Raw genomic sequence first — 19,210 nt, 5'->3', positions numbered from 1 at the left:
ATCTCACTGCATTAATCCCCTCAGTCTGTGTAGCTTGGGTTCTTGTGCCTTGCCCTGATTTTGTCTAGTAGCTACCTGTCTCTGGAATCAGAGTCTGAAATTCCAGCTCCTCTGACCTCATTAAGCAGGGCTGTTTAAATTACCTCCTCGCCTGTTTGGTAACACAAAAGCTATAGTATGTTTTTTCTTTTTTACACTGCTCTTGTCTGCTTAGGCAACTTCATAATCAGGCACTGAATTATACCTCGCAGTGATCGCATCACCTGGTAGCCTAGGAAAGTGAGTGGGTAACAAATTTTTCTTTGTATTTCTGTACTATTTAGAATTTAAAAAACAATTTTATTGGGAACTCCAAATCATTACCTTTTAATTCTGACATTTTTGAAGCATTCAGCTCAATATTAACAGAGAAAGCTGGTTAGTATTTAATAAAATGAAATTTATTTAAAAAATATTTTCAGGAAGCTGCAGAATGGCTAATGAATGCTTCTTGATAAGCTTGCAGTGTTAATTCTATATATGCTCCCTTCTGTGCTTCTGTTTTTGCAAAGACCTGTTTAAATTAAAAAAAAAAAAAAAGTTGTAAAGCAATAGAACACACACTGAAGTTTCCAGTTTGGAGACTTCATTATCCCAGTGAAAAAGTCTTCCAAGTTTCACAGTTCTTTTTTCTGGTTATAAAACAGAAGCGTACTACATGGACTGAAAACAGCATCCAACACAGTTCAAGCAATACGAATTCTAAACGCCAGAGGCATCTTAATATGACTGCCGTTTCTTTTAGCCTGTTTCCAGAAAAAAATTAAGAAAACCTGACATTGCACCTCCTGCTAGATCAAAATGAAAACCATCCTTAAGAGTGAGAGTTAGCAAACCAATCTTTTTCCCTAAAAGCATTTTGCTTTATCTGGCTTATCACATAAAATCAGGCTTGGTACTGTAGTTTCTCTCTACTCCTCCCGGGATCTCATCACTGGTTGTTTTTATCCTGTAAGCTTTATAGCTGCTTTGCAGTCTGCATAAAGTACTGGGATAGAAGCTAGATCCACAAAACCATCTCTCTGCTGAGCATCTTGGGCTCCAGCTGTGGCTCCCCAACCCCGTCTGTCTCTGTCATCCAGGCTGAAGAAATATGAGGGCTCTAATCACTCTGTTTCCACGGAGTGGAGACCACAGTGTTCCACAGAAACCACTATTCACGAATCTGTTTAGTTACCATTAAATATGACCCACTTTAGAATACTTCCCAACTCAGCACTTGACAACAGGCAGTGTGAAAAAAGTTCCTTTACCTTAATTAATTGTAATCCCTCAGCAGCCTGCTCCTTGGCCTCTTGAGCTGACTGGCTGTCTGGATACAGAATGTGATACAGCTGGACCAAGCTGGAGGCATCATCGACTCTACAGTGAAAGAGTTTAACTGTTATCGAGGGGTTTTTTTCATTTGCTTCACAGTCCTATAAAAACGTGTGCCAACTTAAAACTAAATTACATTTCAGACTTTCTTAGGGCCAGAAAAACTTTCTTAAAGGCCTTCCATTTTATAGTTTCAAAGGCGTTTTCAGGAAAATGGGCTAATTTAGGCTTCACACCCACCTACTCTGCGGTAGGTAGGCAGGAGTCACTATAGGCAGGGCCCAATTTATGAAAGTGAATATATTCTAAACGTGGCTGTTTTCTTTTTGGAAATGGAGCACCATTTTTCACAGAAACAGCATTCCTAATGGTAGATGATTTCTAGGTCAGCCCACTTCACCAGCAGATAATAATGTAATCCAACTCGGAGGGTAAGAATATGCCTTCATCCTACATAATCCAGAGGCTGGTCGTCATGGCGATGCTCAAAGCCACCTGCCTTTAAGTGCAGTAGCAGTGACATCTCCTAACACGTTTTCATTGCGACTCCGAATTAACAGATAAATGCCTCCACAACAGTCTAAGGAAAGACTCCCAGGCCACTTGTCTATTTATAGGAACCCATTAGTTAAAAATTAGCATCCTAGTGAAGCAAATCTGAAATTACACACATCAGACGAGTCAGGTTCTACTTCGGCCATCTAACTTTAGTGTCACACAACTCTTTGATGAAGCCAGAAAGAGAATTCAATTCTTCTGGTTTGTATTTACCTTTTTGGAACCCTAGAAACAATTTTTATCAACATTAAAACTTCCCTAGCCTTCTCCAAACCATCACTATCTTCTCACACAGTCAACACCTTCCTACCACTTGCCACCTCAAAGCTGAGAGGACATATAAAAATAACGCTTCCAGAAAATGCTTGTGCTTTTGAGTTCTGCTGTATACACTTAGTGAGCTACTGGCTTCTAGTTGGGGGTGAGGACACCCTATTCACTCCTCCCTCAGCTATCACTCTTCAACCTTCCCTGCTTTCCTGTGACCTGAACTGGGGGATAAAGACTGGGTGATAGCAGGAGTAGGTTAAAGAATTTCTCAAGCCACTGTGACCTTAGAGAAATGCTCTGGGCTTATCCCAAGGCCCATCCATTCTAAAGGCTTCTCTTGGGAGAAATGAGAAGCCAGAGCTGCTCGTATAGTAAAATTTTCCAGGGGAAAAAATTCAAAAATGTTCATTACAAATCTTTTGTGCTTGTTATAATCTTATTAAGTCCAATAAATGTGGCAACAAAATATCTACCCAAATAAATAAAAGATAAAAGTAATTCCCATTAGAGCTTAGGCATGTGGCCCTGTAAAGAGCTTAACTGGGTTTCCATACGTTAGAATCATGTGTAGGGCTTCATTACATTCATGCTAAAGTATCATGCCTGCATCTCACAGAACAATTGACTTCACACCCAGCCCATATATTTGAAACTGAGAGCAAATAAATTTACATGTTCAAAAATATTTAAAAAGCATATCAGTTCAAAACCATCAGTGGGACTTGAGTCTGGAATAAATGTGTGCAGAATCCTAAGTCTGGCCTGGGCTCCACTCAGGATGTGCACCCTCTACTGTCTAGCCTGGGATTTGCAGCAAGCTGTCCTGTTCAGGACTCCCACAGGAATGGTTTTACTTATGCAGAGCAGGAAAGGTTAAGTACTCAAATCTCCCTCTCAGTATGCAAATAAACTGTTTCAGATGTAAAGCTTCCATGTGATAATGAGTACTACTATAACATCACATATTAGTACACCTCCATAAAGAACTTTAATTTTCAAAGTTATCTATTTCTATGTTGCTCTAATTTTTTACAAAAAACATTATATTCTTTTTATAAGAAAATAATTTCAGAATGATTACATTTGAGAAACTTAAGAAAATTCATTCACAGGAGATGTCACTAACACACCTAAAGGCAAGTCACATTTGACCATCCTTATGGTCAGCCAGCCAGCCCCCTGCTTATGTGGGATGAAGGTATATTTCTGCCCTCTGAACTGGATTATTCTACACATGATGGTGAAATGGGCTGGCCGGAAAATCGTCTACCATTAGGAATGCTGTTTCTATGAGAAATGATGCTCTGCTTCCAAATATGGGTTGTGTTTCTTAGACAATGCCTATGGAACCTTCTAGTTCTAAATGCCTTACCTTTGTGTGAATGGTTCAGATTACATGGAGGATACTCTGAGTCAAAACTTCCTTACAGTCTGAAGGTGGCAATAATCACTAAAACCTCTTCTTGTAGTTCAGACTTTTGAGTTAAGCAAGGACTTTTTGTGGAAAGTTGACTTTCTTACTGCAGCCACACTGGTTTTTTTTTTCTTGTCATTTTGGCTTTTCTAACCCAACCAATAGAAAGATACTCAAACAGTTTCTCTTCAGTTTTATCACAAGTTGTAAAGTACACTATCATTTCAGCTAGAAGCCTGGAAGCACACGAGTTTGCATGCTAAAATACAACAGAAATTGTTTCACACGACTTTGAAAATTCTAACTTTCTCAGTGTCTTAAAAATAGTGCAGAAGCAAGAGTATTTTCGTAAACTAAATGATGACTTTTGCTGAAAAGCCCTAGAAATAGTCCTACTAGAAAATAAGTGCCCACCAGAGCTTATGGCTACTTCTTTACATTTCCTATTTAATCCCCTTGAGTATCTGGAAAGGTGACTGATGCCCAGGAGCACTGGCGAGGCCAGGGCTTAAGTCCATATCAGGTGTACATTACAGTTCCAAAGCCACCTACTCTTTCAAAGGATCTAGCCCTGTTTATACAACACAAAAGCAAGGACAGAAAACTGGGTTGTGCTGAAAGAACAAACCCAGAAATAAACTGAGATTAGTGAAAGCTATCTATCACTTGACAATATAATGTTACCACTGGGAAAATAACATAGCTTAAATACAGATTTACTGTGACGGTAGTAAGAATTTATTTTACCTGCTGAGATCATACTTACAAATCTCTCTGAATCTGGTCAATCAGTAAGCCATCAATCCTTTTTTTATTTACAAAATACCAAGCCATTCCACCAAAATGTCTTGTTGAACGTAAAAGGTCATACTTTCCATGTTTATCTATATCTTCGTAGGTCTGATGGTGAATCTAGCCACATAAAACGCAGTTTTCAGAAACAGGAAAAAAGAAGTGAGCAGCATTACTGGATATACTATGCTAGCACGAGTGCTGCGCAGGAAAGTTATCAGTGGAACTAGGTCTCCTTAAGACCTGCCTCCGCTATCATTAACGAATAGGTTCGATTTAGACCAGCCTTCCACTGTAGAAGTACGTGCAGCCTGGAACAAGTTTGTCGAACATTTACAGCCATATCAACTACTTTTCAGCAGCCAAGCATTATCTATGAAGTACCTATGACATACTTATAGACCACTGGAAACAACGGACCACCATTTCTTGGTCACTGGGGGGAAAAAAGAAATCAAGAATGTTCTTTTACTCCTCCCCTTTTCTCCTAGCCCATCAACTACCCCCATTCCATCTTATTAACTAATGTCCCTTCAGTTCTCCTTCCAGATTGATCTTCCCAAATAAGGACTTTGATGAGGGCATTCCTGTGTTTAAAAGGCTTTCAAAGGCCTGCTGGTTGAAGTCCAGATTCCTCAGCCTAGCATCTCAGGTCACCCATGATATGGCCCCATCTACCTTTCTAGCTTAATCTTAAACCACTCCCCTCTATATAAATTGCATGTACAAGCAAACCAGATGATGGTCCATTTCTCAAGCATACTTTGCTGTTTCCTGCCTGTTGTTGACACTGTTCACTCTACCTGAAACACCTCTCCTCACCCAACTCCACCCCCACCCTTCTAGAACCCTCTTCAAAGACCCCTATGAAGCCCTTCCTGAGAGCACTTTGTAACTATCTCTTAGCACCTAACATCTTAGACTTAAGGTGATAATTATCCGTATATTTATCTAGCACCCTTCCCCACAATCATTTCGGGACTGCAAACTTTAACACAGCACACCCTATCCTAGTTCCTGTCATCACCTATACCATCCACAATAATACGTTACACATGGAAGGTACTACATGATTATTTATTAAATTGAACTGTAAGACACATTCATTGCATTTTGGCAAATTCTGGTAAATAACTTTGTTCCTGTGTGATAAATTGAAAAGAGGACAGGCTTTGCCATCAGGTTTGGGTCCTAACTCTACCACTTACTAGCTGTACAACTTTCAGCAAGCTACTTAACTCTCCAAGCTTAAATTCTCTCATCCTTAACTCAGAGGTGGTTGTGGGGATAAAATATCTATCTGGTATACATATCAGGTACTCAAGAGGTATTCAAGTATTTCCCTTCTCTTTCCCCTGTATCAAAGCTTATAACCTAACTCATTGTGCTAGATTAAAAATCTTACTCATAACCATACTTAAAGCCCATAATTTAGAAACTATAAAATATACTCACTTTGATATATTCAGCAGAATCTGGCTCAAACTGGGCAACACAGAGATTAAGGACATCAACATGCCGGTCCTGACTGTACATTGTCTAAAAGCAAACAGCAGAGTAGGAATTAGATGAAAGGAAAACCAAAGTTCAACACCTGTTCTGATGCCGTGACAGGCCTCCCCATCTCCACACAGGCCCCATCTGTGCCCATCAAGAAGCATGCACAAGTACCACAGGCTTTGTAATTGTCACACCTGGATTCAGTCCCAGCTAAGCCAGTTACAAGACAGATAATCCTAGTTAATCATTAGACATTTACCTGTGTTTATCAAAGCAAAATGCCCAGCAGCATCAGAGCCAACTGATTTAACAAAGAAACCATCACCACTGACTCTGAAACCAGTCACCTTACCTTAAGATTTTCCTCCTTGAAAATTATTGGTGTTAAAACTCTGCGACCTTCCTTTGGGAAATAAACTTGTATCATCCGGTCCCGTTCTTCCCAAGAGGCTTTGCGTAGTGTGCCACTTGGTTCTCTGACGACAATAAAACGTTCCTGAAATAGAAAACATAATCAAGGATGAGTTTGTGAGGACTTATTTTTAGTTCCAGTGTTCCACTAAGCACTATTATAAAAATAATTTGCAATCAACAATATAAAATGCAACTGGGCAAAGTAACATGCAATCACATGTATGATTTCAATGATAATTTTAAACCGCAGAGACTTGGCAAGATTTGATACTTCCTTTACTAATCACTGCTGTGCTTCTGACCATCAGAAATCTAAAACGAAAGTATTTACTAAGTGCCAACTATGGTCCTAAAGTGGGTTCAATATATAACATGGTTCAACTAAAAAAAGCTGATCTGAGATTCATCAAAGTCCATTTCAGTGGAAAGAAGTGCTGTAAGGCCTTTCCAAATTGTTTCACTTCCCCATCCCAAAGTCTCTCTTATGACTCACTTTATGATCCACTTTTCAAGTCCCTGGGATACATAGATACAGGAAACAAACTGGTGGTTACCAGAGTGGAGAGGGGGTTGGCCAAATAAGTGAATGGGATTAAGAGGTACAAACTTCAGTTAGAAAATTAGGAAGTCGTGGGGATGTAATGTACAGCATAGGGAATACAGTCAATAATATGCTAATAACTTTGTATGGTGACAGATGGTAACTAGACTTATCGTGGTGATCATTTCATGATGTATATCAATACTGAATCACTATGAAACTAATCACACCTGAAACTAACAGGATATTTGTATGTCAACTATACTTCAATAAAAAAATTTGTAAAAAAATAATAATAAAGTCCCTGGGATAAAAGGAACAAACCCAAGAATGTGGGGTTTATGATTCCTCATACTGGCATGAGACATAAATGTGTCAGAGAAACTGACCAGTCCACCTGCCTCTAGCCTCTTCACTCTTCCGACTGCCACATCCCAGGACTCAGGATCACTTCCTCTGAATTCCACTCACTGTTTGTACCACTCAACTGGCTATTTATCATGTGCAAGGTTCTTGACACCTCTCAGATATTGTTATAAAACTCGAAAAGGACAGGAACTGTGGATTATAATTCTTTGCAACACCTGGAGTGACTTACACAGAGCTTTGCACATAGCAGCTAATTGATACACATCTGATTAATGTACTGACTTTTCAGAGGTATAAGAGTTTTGAGGATAATATAATTAAAACTTTCATCAAGTAGTGCAAATAGGAAAAAAACCAGCAAATGCCAAAATAACACAATTGTTTCTCAAAAGGATTTTGGTAATTTGAATTCCAAGTTCCCTTCTCCCTTTCAGGTTATAGAATGTTCCCACAACCAGCCTTCACAGCACTGCAAACATGAGTAAAGCACCCCAAGCAAAAATTCTAATTAAAATGAAACTCTGTGATCCTTGTTCATTATGTCAGGTATACAGGCAGTTGATATATAGACATGCACATTGCTCAAATCATGTCTTCTAACCATTATTTATGATAAAGAGATTAATATGGGGTGGCCCTTCTCTCAACCATAGCATTATACAGAATTCTTCTGCATTTTGTGGGCTGAACTGTAAATTATTCTCTTTTTACCCTTTACTTGAAAAGGTTCAAACACAAAACATGTATTTTCTAAGTGCCAGAGTGTTCTTCTGGAACTGGCAATCAAGGGAAGAAGAGCTAGAGAAGAAAAACTCCCACAGAAGCAGCGGTGCTGTCTGAAAGTTACCTGGGGATATCTGCCATTCTTCATGCAAATTCTGAAAAGTGAAAATCCTTTGGGAAGTGTGGGTTTTTTGGCATCATCAAGAATTTACAGGAAAGAAACTCTTCATCTTCTCAGAAAGCTTCAGCTCAGTCAGTCAGTCTAACTTGGACAGAAAGAATCCCCCTTCTCCCACTGCCTTAAGATCTCTGCCTGTTTGTGGTTTGAGTGTGGGTGGGTGTCTGTAAAGCCCTCGTTCTATCTCAGCACACCTGCCTCTAGTCTTGGAGTTAATCTGGAATATACTGGGTGCATAATCTGTAGGGATATGGTAAAATGATGATGTGGGGCTGGTCTGCAGCTCTCTTCTTCCTTATGCTAATCTTCTAGAAGGATCTCACCCAGTCACAGGAATTCTGGTGTGGAAGATTCAGACAGCTGGGTCACATGATGCTAAAACCTTGTCCCAGGCCCATCTCCACATAAAGATCACTTTGCGATGAGAGGTATACTCACCCGGTGTGGTATGCTGTATGATATATCAGTAAACACGTATTTGGCTGTTTCTGTTCCTTCCAAAATCTTATCTTCAGCTAACACGTCATTTATTGGCGCTCGCTCTTCCAGAACTGGTGGCATTTTTAATCGTACTTTAGCTGCCTCAACTGCCTGTCTTGTAGCCTAATGAAATAAAATGTTTTTTTTTTTTTTTAAAGTGAGTAGATTTTTTTTTTTTTTTTAAGATTTTATTTTTTCCTTTTTCTCCCCAACGCCCCCCGGTACATAGTTGTGTATTCCTCGTTGTGGGTTCTTCTAGTTGTGGCATGTGGGACGCTGCCTCAGCGTGGTCTGATGAGCAGTGCCATGTCCGCGCCCAGGATTCGAACCAACGAAACACTGGGCCGCCTGCAGCGGAGCGCGCGAACTTAACCACTCGGCCACGGGGCCAGCCCCGAAATAAAATATTTTTTAAGGAATGCCACAAGGTTACAGACCAAAAGGACCATCTGACAAAGGAGATACTAATCAAAAATGCTAAGGACTACAAAGAGAAGGAGCTGTAGCCATGAATCAGTGAGTGAAAAGCGAGACTCGGGATCCTGGACCCTGGCCCTTGCCTCTGGTGTGACTGAGAACACCGGCTACAGGCTCGACCAGTCTCAAAACAGCAAAGGAACGCTCTGAGACAGAGCCAGGGCACACAAGAGCTGCTTCAAATAGATAAAGGGTTTCGTTTATTGGGTGCTTACTACGTGCCAAATATCGTTCAAATACTCTGAATGTATCTAGCTCATTTAATGTCCACAATTACCATGAGAGCTAGGTGCTACTGTTATCTCATTTTATCGGAGGGAAAATAGAGGCACAAAAATGTTAAGTAAACTGCTAGGAAGCATGGGATTTGAACCCAGGCAGCTCCACTCCAGAGCCCACGCTCCTCACCACCGCCCACACCCTCCATGCCATTCTGTCAACAGTGATTACCTCTGGGCGGTGAAAGGGGGACTCAGTCTTCGTGTGATACACTATCGGATATTTGAGTTTTTGCTATGACTATAAATAACTTTTGAATTAGAGCAATAATGCTTCACATATTCATATATCAAAGCGTTTTCCACAAAGCACTCAATACCCACGACTCCAGGAGGACACTGGTGCCTGGAGTAGGATGCTGTTCAGCAAGATCTCATAATCTCACCAAAGCTTCAGCCTCAAAGCAGCTCACAGCAGATGTTTCTCCAGGAGGGAAGCTGGGGCAGGCAGGATAAAAAGAAGGATGCTCACGCTGGTTTTGGAGCAGAAGGCTCTGCTTGGACACCCAGAGCTGACCCACATGCCCTGGCCTGCCTGATTTTGGTCATGCTCCCTGCTCCTTTCTGCCTGGCTGCTCGCCTTTCTTTTCTTTTCTCAGTTCTGTGCCTGAACACGCCCTCATTAGTAGCTGTGGAAGAGCAGCTATCAGCATCTGGAGCGGCCTCTGGAAATCTTGTTTAACCCTTTAAAGGAAGGTATTCTACCAATATTCCTGCACTGACATACCTCTTCCAGCTGTGCCTGGGTCATTAGCTTATAGGTTGGTGGCTTCAGTTCTTGTATAGCTGGCTTAAAAACCTTCTGCAAATTCAAGCCTGTCATCTTGATGAGTATGGTTTGGACTTCCTCATCCATAAATGTAGGTTTCTTGATCTGTGAGCTACCAGATTCTGTGAAAATGGGTTTCAGTATATAAGAAGATGGCAAAAATGACAAGCCAACAAGACCTCTAAATACAAAAGTAAGTCAACAATAAAAACGATTAATACAATGTCTACCTCAGTATGCATAATGCTAATACCTAGGAGAGTCATTCATTCATTCATTCCTTCACTTAAAATTTATTGAACATTCACTAAGAAAAGCAGAGTTTCTGCCAAAAAGGCACTCAAAGTCTAGTGGAGGAAGCAGTAGGAAAAAAGTACTTCATGTAATACTACTGCGACTACTAATGGCTGCTGCCACTTACAGAGCTGTCTCGCACATGCCAGGCACTGCAGACACTTTCAGGAACGCTGACAAGAAGCCACAAACTAGCTATTGATATTCCAGTCTTATAAATGAGGAGGCTGGAGCCTGCCTAAAGACAACTGGCTATTAAGTTGTAGAGCCACAATTTAAAACAAGGTTCATGCCACAACTAGAAGGACCTGCAACTAGGATATACAACTATGTACCGGGGGGATTTGGGGAGATAAAGCAGAAAAAAAACAAATTGGCAACAGTTGTTAGCTCAGGTGCCAATCTTTCAAAAAACACCAGAGTTCATCTGATTGTAGAGCCTGTCTCAACTGTGATCTACCATGGTGCTCCTCAGTGTAAATGCTACATACAGGGAGGTACGAGGGGTTGTGTGACTAAAGAGCCAGGAAGTAAACAGAGCCTGGGAGCAGAAAGGGCATGGTAGGGTCAAAGACGGCTCACTAGGGACCTGAGTAGGGCAGAGAAAAAAGGGAAGGAGACTCTAGGCTGAGGGGGTGCTGCTGGGAAAGAGAGGCCTGGATCACTGGATCTGCTGCTGCAGAGGCCCTGTGGTGTCACGGAAGAGCCTTGGACGGGAGCGCACACCCAGATCTCAGCTCTGCCTCATGCGGGTTGCCTAGCCCCCATTTCCATTTCCACTAAGAAAAAAAAAGCCCCCCTTCCCAGCCACCTCTTCCTCTGCTGGTCCCATAAATGTTGGTGTCCCTCAGGATTCTGAACTACACCCTTCTCTCTTCTCACATTCCTGATGGATGATCTCCTAGCCTATAGTAACCTCTATTACTTCTATATGCTGGAGATTCTAAAATCTGAATCTTCAGCCAAGATCATCTTCCATCCAACTACCCAATGGACATCTCACGTGCACTTCAATCCTGCCAAGCAGAACCCATCAACTTTCTCCTGTCTCAACCTCCTTTTCCTACTAATCCCTATCCTAGCACCATCCAATAGGTCCTGTGGGCCAGAAACCTTAGTCATTCTAACTTCTCCTCTACCCTCCACATCTAGCCAAGAGCAGTAAAATAATAATAGTAATGATACCAGCTGACCATCTGTTAGATATTTATTATGTGCCAGTACTTACTGAGCTAAGTACTTTATATACTTAGCACATTTAATCCTTACAATAACCCCATAAATACTATGATTATCCCCATTTTACAAAAAAGAACACTGACACCGAACATACTACTTGTTACACCTCATAAATCTCTCCTTAATCCTCCATTTCCCACTGCCACGACCCTAGTCATGGCCAACCTTCTCTCTTGCCTTAACCTCCTAACTGGTCTCCCTGCCTCCATTCTGACCCCATCGTGGACCACTCTGCACAGAACCAGAGTAATCTCTTAAAAATTAATCAAAACAACAGAAAAGTTCAACAAAACTAAGAGTTAGTTCTTTGAAAAAATAAACGACAAACCTTTAGCTACACTAACCAAGGAAAAAAGAGAGAGGACCCAAATCAACAAAATTATAAATGAAAAAGGAGACATTACAGCTGATACCACAGAAATGCAAAGGATCATAAGAGGCTACTATGAACAACGATATGCCAAGAAACTGGACAACCTAGAAGAAAAGGAAAAATTCTTAGAAACATACTACCAAGACCGAATCAGGAAGAAACAGAAAACTCGAATAGACCAATTAAAAGGAAACTGAATCAGTAATCAAAAATCTCCCAACAAAGAAAAGCCCAGAACCAGATGGCTTCACTGGTGAATTTTACCAAACATATAAAGAAGAATTAAGCTAGTCTTTCTCAAACTCGCCCAAAAAAAAATCAAAGAGGAGTGAACACTCCCAAATTCACTTTACAAGGCCAGGATTACCCTGATACCAAAGCCAGAAAAGGATATTACTAGAAAAGAAAACTATAGGCCAATATCCCTGATGAAGATAGATGCAAAAATTCTCAATAATGCTAGCAAACTGAAGTCAGTAGCACATTAAAAAGATTATTCACCATGATCAAGTGAGATTTATTCCTGGGATGCAAGGATGGTTCAAACATACTCAAATCAATAACCGTGATATATCATATTAATAGAATAAAAGGAAAAAAATCATATGATCATTTCAATAGATACAAAAAAAGGATTTGACAAAATTCAACATCCGTTCATGTTAAAACTCTTAACAAATTAGGTGTAGAAGGAACGTACCTCAACATAATAATGACCATATACGAAAAACCCACAGCTAACATCATACTCAATGGTGAAAGATCGAAAGCCTTTCCTCTAAGATCAGGAACAAGACAAGGATGCACACTCTTGCCACTCCTATTCAACACAGTATTGGAAATCCTAGCAAAAGCAATCAGGCAAAAAAAAAAAAAGAAAGAAAAGGCATGAGAATTGGAAAGGAAGAAGTAAAATTGTCTATTTGCAGATGACACGACATATGTAGAAAATCCTAAAGACTCCACTAAAACCCTGTTAGATCTAATCAACAAATTCAGTAAAGTTGCAGGCTACAAAATTAACATACAAAACCCAACAGCATTTCTATACACTAACAATGAATTATCTGAAAAAGAAATAATGATCACACTTACAATAGCATCAAAAACAATAAAATACTTAGGAATAAATTTAACCAAGGAGGTGAAAGACCTCTATACTGAAAACTACAAGAAACTGATGAAAGAAATGGAAGAAGACACAAATAAATGGAAACGTATCCCATGTTCATGAATTGGAAGAATTAATATTGTTAAAATGTCCATACTACCCAAAGTCATCTACAGATTCAATGCAATCCCTATCAAGACTCCCATGACATTTTTTACAGAAGTAGAAAAAACAATCCTAAAATTTACAGGAAACCACAAAAGACCCTAAGTAGCCAAAGCAATCCTGAGAAAGAACTAAGCAGGAGGCATCATACTTCCTGATTGCAAGCTATAGTTTAAAGCTATAGCAATCAAAACAGTATGGTACTGGCATAAACACAGACACACAGATCAATAGAATAGAATTGAGAGCCCAGAAATAAACCCACACATATATAGTCAACTAATATCTGACAAGGGTGCCAAGAATAGTCAAAGGAGAAAAAACAGTCTCTTCAACAAATGGTGCTGGGAAAACTGGATAGTCACATGTAAAAGAATCAAACTAGACACCTATCTTACACCACTCACAAAACTTAACTGGAAATGGATTAAAGACTTAAATGTAACACCAGAAACCATAAAACTCCTAGAAGAAAACATAGGCAGTAAAATCCTTAACATCAGTCTTGGCATGATATGCTGGGTATGACACCTAAAGCACAAGCAACGAAAATAAAAAATAAACAAGTGGGACTACATCAAACTAAAAAGCTTCTGCACAACAAAAGAAACAGCAGGGGCCGGCCCCGTGGCCGAGTAGTTAAGTCTGCGTGCTCTGCTGCGGCGGCTCAGCGTTTCGCTGGTTCCTATTGTGGGCGTGGACATGGCACCACTTGTCAGGCCACGTTGAGGCAGCATCCCACATGCCAAAACTAGAAGGGCCTGCAACTAAGATATACAACTATGTACCAGGGGGATTTGGAGAGATAAAGCTGGAAGAAGAAGAAAAAAAACATTGGCCACAGTTGTTAACTCAGGTGCCAATCTTTAAAGAAAAAAAAAGACTGGCTGTAGTTGTTAGCTCAGGTGCCAATCTTAAAAAAAAAAAAAATCAGCAAAATGAAAAGACAACCTACAGAATAGGAAAAAACATTTGCAAATCATATATCCAATAAGAGGTTAATATTCAATATATATAAAGAACTCATACAACTCAATAGCCAAAAAACAAATAATCCAACTAAAAAATGGGCAAAGGACCTGAATACACATTTTTCCAAAGAAGATACATGAATGGCCAACAGGTACATGAAAAGATGCTTAACGTCACTAATCATCAGGGAAATGCAAATCAAAACACAATGAGGTATCACCTCATGCCTGTTAGAAGGCCTAGCATCAAAAAGACAAGACGATAAATGCTGGCGAGGATGTGGAGAAAATGTGCAATGATGGTGGGACTGTAAACTTGCACAGCTACTGTGGAAAACAGTATGAAGGTTCCTCAAACAATTAAAATATGATCCGGTAATTCCACTTCTGGGAATACATCTGAAAGAAACAAAAACACTATGTTGAAGAGATATCTATACCCCATGTTCAGTGCAGCGTTATCCACAACAGCCAAGACATGGAAACAGCCTAAGTGTCCATCGATGGATGACCAGATAAAGACATGTGGTGTATATATATACAATGGAACATTACGTAGCCATAGAAGACAAGGAAATCCTCTTATTGGTGATACCATGGATGGCCCCTGAGGGCAGTATGCTAAGTGAAGTCAGTCAGACAAAGAAAGACAAATACTGTATGAGCTCACTTATATGTGGGATTAAAAAAAAAAAAGCCAAACTCATAGAAAAAAAAGATCAGATTTGTGGTTACCAGAGGCAGGGGGAAGGGGGATAAATTGGATGAAGGTGGTCAAAAGGTACAAACTTCCAGTTATAAGATAAATAAGTGCTAGGGAGGTAATGTACAACATGATGACTATAATTAACACGGCTGTATGCTATAATGAAAGTTAAGAGAGTAAATCCTGAGAGTTCTCATCACATGAAAAAAAGTTTTTTCTTTTTCTTTTTTGTATCTGTATGAGAGCATGGCTGTTAATTAAACTTATTGTAGTAATAATTTAAGATATATGTAAGTCAAATCATTATGCTGTACAACTTAAACTTGTACACTGCTGTATGCCAATTATATCTCAAGAAAACTGAGGGGGAAAAATTCTTTACATTAAAGAAAATGTAATCAAGATCACTCCCATGCTTAAAACTTACCAATGGATTCCAGTATCATTTAGACAGAAAGGTAAGGTGGTCTGCTAACTTCAGCATGTCCCCACTAGACGATGCGCTCCCTCCAGGCCAGAACCCTGTCTTGAACTCATCTCTAGCACTCCCGGTCCCTCAAAGTGCCCAGTACACAACAGGCGCTCAGCACCACTGTCTCCTCGGACAATCTCACCCATTCCCCCAGCTTCAGTCACCATTCTTACCACAGTGTTTCTCAATCTATACGTAACTACACACTGGATACCTCCATTTGAACCTCAAAGGCACCTCAAATGTAACATGTCCAAAACAGACGTTTAATTCTGTCTCTCTTCCCATCTCTTCACCTCATCTACTCCTGCCTTTTCTTCCCAACTACCCCTCCTTTACCTCCCCCCCAAAAGTGTTCCTACAATTAATCTTTTCTTTCTTGGTATAAACAGGACCACTCTCCTCTCAAGCCAAAGATTTGAGAAGCAACACTCTCCTTTTAAATTTGCATCCAAAGTCATAACCAAGCCTCATCAAGCCTGCTTTCGAAATGGGTTCCCAAAGCCCTATGATTTTGACTTTTGCTTAGGCTGCTTCCTCTGCTTGGAACGCTTCTCCTTTTCTCCCTAGCATGGTTAACCAGGTCTCCGCTTTGGTCCTATCTCCCAGGAACCCTTCCCCGCCCTTCCGACCTAGTCAGAGTGCCGCTCTTACGTGCGTTCTCCTATCACAGCCCGGGTCCCTCTGCAAGGCCACCGCCCTCAGGGAAAAACCCGGGTCCTAGCCCCTAAACCTAGCACGGCGCTTTGCCCAGAGCGGAGCACTGCAGGCTAAGTGAGGGAACGAACGAGCAAACGCGGCGAAGACAGCCCGTGCAGGTCCAGGGGAGAGCCGGCTGGGCCCAGGGGCGCGCCGCGGGGAGAGCCAGGGCTCCGCAGGCGTCTCGCCAGCCCACAGCTCTCGGTGTCCCCGGAGAAAGCTCCCGCGGCCGTGTGGCAGGTCACTTACCGGCCGCGGAGCAGAGCCGACGGCATGGCATTCCCGCCCCGCAGGGCGCGGGCAGCGGCTGGAGCAGGGCGCCGGGCAAGGGCCGAGCTCGGGCCCGGAAACACACCCGTTCTGTGCCCCGAGAACCCGTCAGGAGGCTCCGCAGGGAAACAGACACTCCGAAGGTCGCCATGTTATCCAGGGGCCGCTTGTGCCGGAAGGGGCTGGAAGCGATTCCGGGTCTCGCGCGGTTTGTATGGCATTCTGGGAAATGTAGTCTAGATGAGGGAAGAGGGAGCCGGAAGCGACGCAATTTCTAGGACTTTTATAGTTTCTTGTAAACCGCTTGTTCACACGTAGGTGTTCATGTTCTTCTCTGTGCGTAGAGCCAAAGGTAGAACTCACACCACCTTCCCTATGTGCTCTTTTTCCTGGACTTTTCTTTCGTTTCCATGCGTCTAAATAACAAATTTCCATTTCCTGCCCAAACTTCTCCTAGCCCCAGGTTTAAATCCAATTGCCTATTCAACTTCTCCATTCAAACTTCTCACAGACAACCCCTCGACACACACCTTAAATATAACTCCTGATTCCAAGCCCCGATGACCACCACTACCACCATCCCACATTGACTCATATACCTTATTCTCTGTCTCAGAACCTTACTCCTGTCCTTCATAGCCCTTTTCTAAATTTGTGATTATTTTACTCATTTACCTACTTACTTATTTTTCTCACTCCATGAAGACAATGACTCTCTGTATTTTGTTATAATATCACCTAGCCTGGTACATCTATGTGCACAGCAAAACGTCTGTTTTGGACATGTTACATTTGAGGTGCCTTTGAGGTTCAAATGTTGAATAAATGACTAAATGATTAAATGATCGTGTTGTGTTCTTCCCAGCTGTCCAGGACGCGCAGGGCTTATCCTTCCCTAGACTATCGGTTGGTGCCTGTACTAAGAACTTATCCGAAGGCTTGGCTAAAGAAGGGTGTTAAGTCAACACTTGTTTGAATTAGCTGGACAGGCAGACTCATCTTCTAACCTCACCTCTTCCCCTACTGCCCAGTAAGAGCTCTGTTTGTGAACTCTTTCCCTATTTGGGTGGGGAAGGAGAGAGCCCTAGGCTTGGTGCTGCATTCAGGCATGAGTACTGCCCTGTGCTTCCCAACACTTCCTCTGACACCTACATGATAGCCAGTGTCAGAGAGTGGTAGTGGGATGCATGCAAGTGTCTCCCAGCCCATTCCCCTCTCTGAGAATTGACCACCTACTTCTCTCCTGTAGCCACTGCTGAGAGGATAGGCCTTAGTGGCTATGTTTTTCCTGTTAACATCCCCCCGGACAGAACTGATGGGGCGATGGTGGATACCTAATGCAGGAGGAATGAATCCATAGGCTGCTGTATTAGTTCTATGTAGCTGCTGTAGCAAATTACAACAAATTTGGCGGCTTAAAACAACAGGAATTTATTCTCTCACAGTTCTGGATGCCAGTAATCTGCAGTCAGTATCACTGGGTCGAAACTGAAGCATCAGCAGAGCTGTGCTGCCCTCAGAGGCCCTAGGGAAGAATCTCTTTCTTGTCTCTTCCAGCTTCTGGTGACTACAAGCATTCCTTGGCTTACGGCTGCATCACTCCAGTCTCTGCCTCCATCTTCACATGACCTTCTCTTCTGTCTGTACCCAGTCTCCCTTTGCCTCGCTATGATAAGGATATATATGATTGCATTTATGGTCCACCTGGATAATCCAGGATACTCTCCCTGTTTTAAAATCTTTAGCTTAATTACTTCTGCAAAGACCTTGTTACCATATAAGGTAACATTCCCATGTTCCAGGGATTAGGAGGTAAATATCTTTTGGGAAGGAAGGACATTTTTCAGCCTACCCCAGCTGTCCAGGCACCAAGCAGATTTTCTCTCAATATTTCAAACTAAGAAACACAGAAACTGCAGCTGATGGCAGAAGCTTGCAGTGAATAACTGTTTAGAGTTAGGTTTAGAGCAGCCTTTTTCAGCAATATGCTCACTACTGAATGAGCAGAGAAAACCAGTCTGCAGAGAAAGGCGGGAAAATAGAGCAGAAACAGAGATGGCAGACTATAAGGTTTGAGAAAGAGAGAGATGGAGAAAGGTGCTATCTTAGTTGGAGATTCTCCCATTTTCTTTTCATTGACTTCCTTTACTTGGGCTAAACTAAGTCTTATTGACATGGAGTAACCAAGATTCCTAGTTCCAGCTGTAACCTTGGGCAGATGCCCACATCTTTCAGAGCCTCAGTCCCTCACCTGCAAAATGGGTATAATGATAGTACTCACCTTGCAGACTTTGAGGATGAAGTACTTTCAGGATCTGTGCTTGGTATTTCAAAGAGGGGGTGCAAGAAGGTCATATTGCAGCAAGTCAGTGGCTCTCTGAAGATCTTCAGAGGAAGAGCTTAGTGAGTTACATTTGTCAGTTAAGATTCTCTGGTTGCAAGCAACAGAAATCTTTCCTGACTAAAACAGAGATGGAATTGATGGGAAGTATGTTGAATTTCTCACAGGGTTAAAGGGAAGACTGAACAGCCTAGCTTCAGAAAGGACTTGAAGGATGGAAGCTCCAGGGATCCCAGAGGAAGGAATTCAAGAGAAATCTCTCCAGGAGACTGCTGTCAGAATGCCATGGTTCCAACGATGTGCTTTCCATCAAACTCAGGTTCCTGGTGAGAGAAGCTGATTTGCCTGGGTGGGTGCTGTTCATCCCTAGGCAGTGGAGGGCTGGCCTCTGATTGACAGTCTCTGGCTGCATCTAGTGGTAGGACTCCTCAAGTCAAATCTGAGAGATGG

At 41.6% G+C, this 19,210-nt stretch overlaps 1 protein-coding gene across 2 annotated transcripts in view; it reads right to left on the bottom strand.

The window, feature by feature from the left end:
* The window catches only part of MRPS22 (mitochondrial ribosomal protein S22), a 32,579-nt gene extending 15,950 nt beyond the window's left edge, over positions 1-16,629 (bottom strand). The window contains exons 1-8 of one of the 2 annotated variants that reach the window (XM_008525812.2): positions 16,399-16,629; positions 10,078-10,241; positions 8,554-8,718; positions 6,243-6,386; positions 5,846-5,929; positions 4,365-4,510; positions 1,293-1,401; positions 419-553 (exon numbers count right to left, since the gene is read on the bottom strand). In XM_008525812.2, coding sequence (XP_008524034.1) covers positions 458-553; positions 1,293-1,401; positions 4,365-4,510; positions 5,846-5,929; positions 6,243-6,386; positions 8,554-8,718; positions 10,078-10,241; positions 16,399-16,570 — 1,080 coding nt within the window. In that variant the 5' untranslated portion in view covers positions 16,571-16,629 and the 3' untranslated portion in view covers positions 419-457. Of the gene's footprint in view, positions 1-418; positions 554-1,292; positions 1,402-4,364; positions 4,511-5,845; positions 5,930-6,242; positions 6,387-8,553; positions 8,719-10,077; positions 10,242-16,398 lie in introns of those variants that run through there. The other variant, XM_008525813.2, reaches the window with a different exon arrangement.
* Between the last annotated feature and the right edge of the window lie 2,581 nt (positions 16,630-19,210).

Source organism: Equus przewalskii, chromosome 15, assembly GCF_037783145.1.
Source record: "Equus przewalskii isolate Varuska chromosome 15, EquPr2, whole genome shotgun sequence".
Taxonomy (NCBI): domain Eukaryota; kingdom Metazoa; phylum Chordata; class Mammalia; order Perissodactyla; family Equidae; genus Equus; species Equus przewalskii.
Note: the sequence above shows the minus strand (reverse complement) of the source record. Positions and strands in the feature narration are given on the sequence as shown.